The following is a 4,471-nucleotide window of genomic DNA, read 5'->3' as shown; positions in this document are numbered from 1 at the left end:
CCAATGATGGTTGTGGACACAACATAAGCAGTTCGGAAAGTAAGCCGAAGGAAGTTTAACGGAAAAGCTGGCAGAAAAGGAAGTTTCAAGTTATATGTTTGATTCACAAAATCACTGTCCGGGAATTTGAACCGAAGCCAATTCTCAACATTGGCGAAGAGTGGCTGGCTATACACCTGCAACAGATCAACATAGATGTTGAAGAATGTAGGATAACAGATGTACCATAATAAAAATTTTGAGGGTGCTATCTTTATATGTACCTGATATGCACCAACAAGATGAACAACTATACAAGCATTGGCAAAGTCTACTAGCCAGTGAGGCCTTGCAAATTCAAACCCTGTTAAAAGGTTTCCCGGTGTGTCATTGCCGAAAGCTGCATATCCAGCACAGCCGCAACAGAGGTAGAAAAACGTCGTGATAATGACTGCTATTAGCGAGGCCCTCCTCATGGTTACGTTTTCAGGAGGAGGTGACTTCAAGGTATCCTTCAACAATTGTACGGATTCACATTAGCCTTTATAATTATCAAGTTCTGCTAAAGGTAGCATGTTTTGTTATTGTCCTGAGACAAATGGGACTCAGATATTTGGGACAAACATGTTTGAAAAATCAATCATGCTACATGTACACAAAATTAGCTACCAAATTAGCCACCTGTATAGAGTATATGTTGGAATACAAAATACACATTGAATATATATATACACACACACACGCACACAAATACATGGTGGCTGATTTTTGGTGTGTACATGGTATTTTTATTGAACAATAAGAAAGACAAAGGGTTGTCCTTTTCTCAAAACAACTTTGAAGACAATCTCTGTATATTCAAAATAGAGGGAGATAAAAGACATGTCCTAGGGGCAATTTGAATTGAATTTATGAGCCCCAAAATAGAAGGGACATGAAGGTAACATCTCTACCATCCCACTGTCTCTGTTCTTTCTGTTCCAAATGCTACCCTAAGGATATTGTAAAGTTACATTCTGAGTATCTGATTTCATAAGGTACGTACCTGTACTTCTATAAGAATTACTGAGAATGGATAGGAGAATGCTATGTCACCAAGAGCTTGAGCAACCAGCCACATCTTTTGAACATCAGTAGAAGTAGGAATTCCTTCAATGGTACCCTCAGCATATCCTTTTTCTGATCACAATGTAATGGTTCAAGACAAATGTCATAAAGGGAGTCAAAGTAGAAGAAATTATTATATGATTTATGATAGGGCACTATTTGATCTATGTAGCCTACCCATTTAATGGTATAAGGCTTAATTGTTGTTGTTTTGGTTCTTGTTGTATTGGTTCAAAACAAAATAACAAATAAATACTGATGAACATACCTACGGTTTGCTTGATGGCGAACCCCATTCCTATGAAGGCATAAGCGAAGGACATAACCGCCGCGACAACCGAAAGCCACTGAATGTTATGGAAGTTTGGTATCTGTGAAAGAAGAATCTGGATAACTCCAAATATAAGCATGTAGTATGAATCCCCAAACTCACATGCACCATTCCCGTTCTTAATGTGACAGTTTGATTCTTGGATTGCTCTGCAGCAACAAATACAAATAGCAGTCTAAATCAATAAAATTATTGTTTAGCATTTACCAATATTGGTAGTCAGATTCTGTTGGAGTATAAATAAAATAGCATGCTTACAATAAGTGGCACTAGCAGGGTTAACTGCATTTTATTCCCTGAATTTTACACCATGTGCACTTTAACTCCCAAATCAAAAATGTAAATTTGGGTCCCTTAAGCTTTGGAAAATATGCAGATTACCCAACATAAGTGCATCATACTTCTTTAAACTTTCAATTATGTGCAAATTGCTCCTCGGAGCTTTGCCTATATTTGCAACTTTGATACCTTAAATATGTGTTATTTTTGTAAACAATCAATAGAAAAATTAGCAACATGGTTAAGTTGTACACCTTGAAATGTTTAAGGGATCACTTTATACTTTTGAAATCAAGGGCTAGAATGTACTTGAAAGAGGTAAAGCGCAATCAACCCGGAATTCGCATTCCTTGATTAAACGTAGGAAAAGTAAAGTAGAAGCAAGGAAATATGACAAAACAAGAGGAACCAGTATGATTAACCAAAGGACACACCTCATGCTGATAGCTGAAGTAATAATGTAGGCAATTCCAAAACCATATAAGCTCACATTCACGAAAACACCACAGAGCCTTCCAGTTCCAACTCCTGTAACCACAAAATGATCATCATTTCATGGTAATTTCGTATATACAGTTAAGAGACTGTTCTAAATGTTCTGTGACATTTTATCAAACATGATGTGTGCACTCAATAGTTCAAAAAGTTTACACTTGATACATTGCAGTGTTCTTGTTCTTCAGCTTATTGGTATTGATTAAAGAGGTCAAACGTAGAAGAAACTTTGCTAATTGAATAGGAACACATAACCTACCATAGCTCCATCACTATAAATATCACCATGGTTCATCTACCATTGCTATCATCACCATTCACCAATTTCACCATGATGTCTTTCACTGCTACCTTTCCTTAATCATGTAATCTCAATGTTAAACTATATTAATAGAGCAATGATATTTATCATTATTAGATTAGCAGAGATAAATTGTATATTTATCATACTACTACTTTTTCTTGGTATCAATATGTGATTATTGAGTGTGTTAATATTATTATTATTATTATTATTTTCTTCCTTTTGTAAATAAAAACACACAATTATTTATATTACACCTTACAACATTATTCCGATTGTATAATTGCATCATTGAGGAATTATTGAATCTAATTCTAATAGTCATGAATATATTTTATCTATAACATGAGCAAAAGAAATATTTGGAGGAAACATTAATCTCTAAGAGATAAATCAGAGGGAGAATAGAACTTCAAAAAAAAATGTATATTCTATCATAAAAAGGACTAAAACTTGATGGTTTAGAGTTGAATTTTTTTTCTTAAAAAAAATAATTGTACGCAGACAGATCGGAAATCAGAAATATATATACACACACAAAATTTTCACGTGACATTGATCATGTGCATAGATTTGTGTTTATTATATTAGATTAGTCATATTAACGGCATAAAGGTTCTATCTTATAAATCAATTATAAAAAATGTATATATAAAATAACTTAAGCCATACGAACAATTAATCTGAATCATAACAATCATTCATTTGAATTTTCTTTTTTTATATATAAAGTGCTGTAACTTTCCAATATAGTTTCGTAAGGAGGAGGAGAACTGTGAAGGCAGGGTCATGTAGTGGTCATGATCCATGTGGCAGTATTTAATATTATTAAAATTAAATAAAAAAATAAAAATGAGAAAGAGACCGATGAAAAAAGTAAAACAACAGAAGCTGAAGAAATGGTTGCCGTGACATTAACGTATTAGGGGAAAAAAAGAAAAAAAAAGGATAATTATTTTATATTCTTGCTGGAAAACTTGTTCTTCCTCCCGGTTATTTATAGCCATCCGATACGGCGATACAAAAATTAAAATGCCAAGTCAAAGGGCAGATTCGTAGATAACTATAATTTAGGCATTTAGCTTCGTGTTATATATTCTTTTAAAATAAAACATAACTAAAAAATAGGTAACGGAATTCACAAAAAAAAAAGGCTTTTAATCCAAAGTTAAATGAAAGTAAAATTAAAATTTTAATGATCTGATACATATAAAAACGAACCATAAATTGAAGTCCGTAACACTTGATAAAATTTCTTTAGATGATACGAAAAAGCGAAGGTTCACGGGCCTTGATTAAGAAGGGAACAAATAAAAAGTAAAGATAAAATAAGAGTAAAATTATAAGAAGTAGTAAGTAAGGTTAGGTATGAAGATGAAATGGTAAAAGTAACAGCATGGAAGTGAAAGCATACCCTGATGAATATTAACGGCGTCAAGATAAGAAGAACTCCGTTTGGGTCCATATTCAGGGTCGGGGGAGCGATAGGTGTTGCTGAGAAGAAAAGAGGAAAGAAGAGTGATGGAAGCGAAGAGAAGCATTGCGAGAGGGCCTCCGATCCATCCAAGCTGGGCTATGCTCCATGCGAGTGAGAGCACTCCTGAACCTATGACACCTGTCACTATGTGCGCCACTGCTGTCCACACCGTCCCTGTTCTTTTCGGCTCCGATTCCGCATACTGGGTTTGCAGCAGTGGTGTGCTGTCGTTTGATGCACAGTCATCTGCCATGGCGTTTGATGTTGTTAGTTACAACTGATTCATTCAGAATCGCTGCGATGGCTTTGTGGCGTTCGTGGAATTTGGGGATTGGAAGCACAGACTCCAATGGGTTACAGAAACGTGCAATAGCCCAACTCCAAAATTTATATACTATACTAACATCTCTTCTCTTATCATTCCTTATGGTTGCGTTGCGCTTTCTTCTATTATTATTATTATTATTATTATTATTATTATTATTATTATTATTATTAT

General features: G+C 34.6%; 1 protein-coding gene across 1 annotated transcript in view; it reads right to left on the bottom strand.

The window, feature by feature from the left end:
- The window catches only part of LOC107472733 (probable amino acid permease 7), a 4,794-nt gene extending 441 nt beyond the window's left edge, over nucleotides 1-4,353 (bottom strand). Inside the window, 6 exon segments of the mRNA XM_016092259.3 lie at nucleotides 2-176; nucleotides 264-491; nucleotides 1,025-1,158; nucleotides 1,355-1,566; nucleotides 2,131-2,224; nucleotides 3,910-4,353. Of these exon segments, the coding sequence (XP_015947745.2) occupies nucleotides 2-176; nucleotides 264-491; nucleotides 1,025-1,158; nucleotides 1,355-1,566; nucleotides 2,131-2,224; nucleotides 3,910-4,225 (1,159 nt within the window). The 5' untranslated portion in view covers nucleotides 4,226-4,353.
- Between the last annotated feature and the right edge of the window lie 118 nt (nucleotides 4,354-4,471).

This window comes from Arachis duranensis, chromosome 1 (assembly GCF_000817695.3).
Source record: "Arachis duranensis cultivar V14167 chromosome 1, aradu.V14167.gnm2.J7QH, whole genome shotgun sequence".
In the NCBI taxonomy this organism is placed as follows: domain Eukaryota; kingdom Viridiplantae; phylum Streptophyta; class Magnoliopsida; order Fabales; family Fabaceae; genus Arachis; species Arachis duranensis.
Note: the sequence above shows the minus strand (reverse complement) of the source record. Positions and strands in the feature narration are given on the sequence as shown.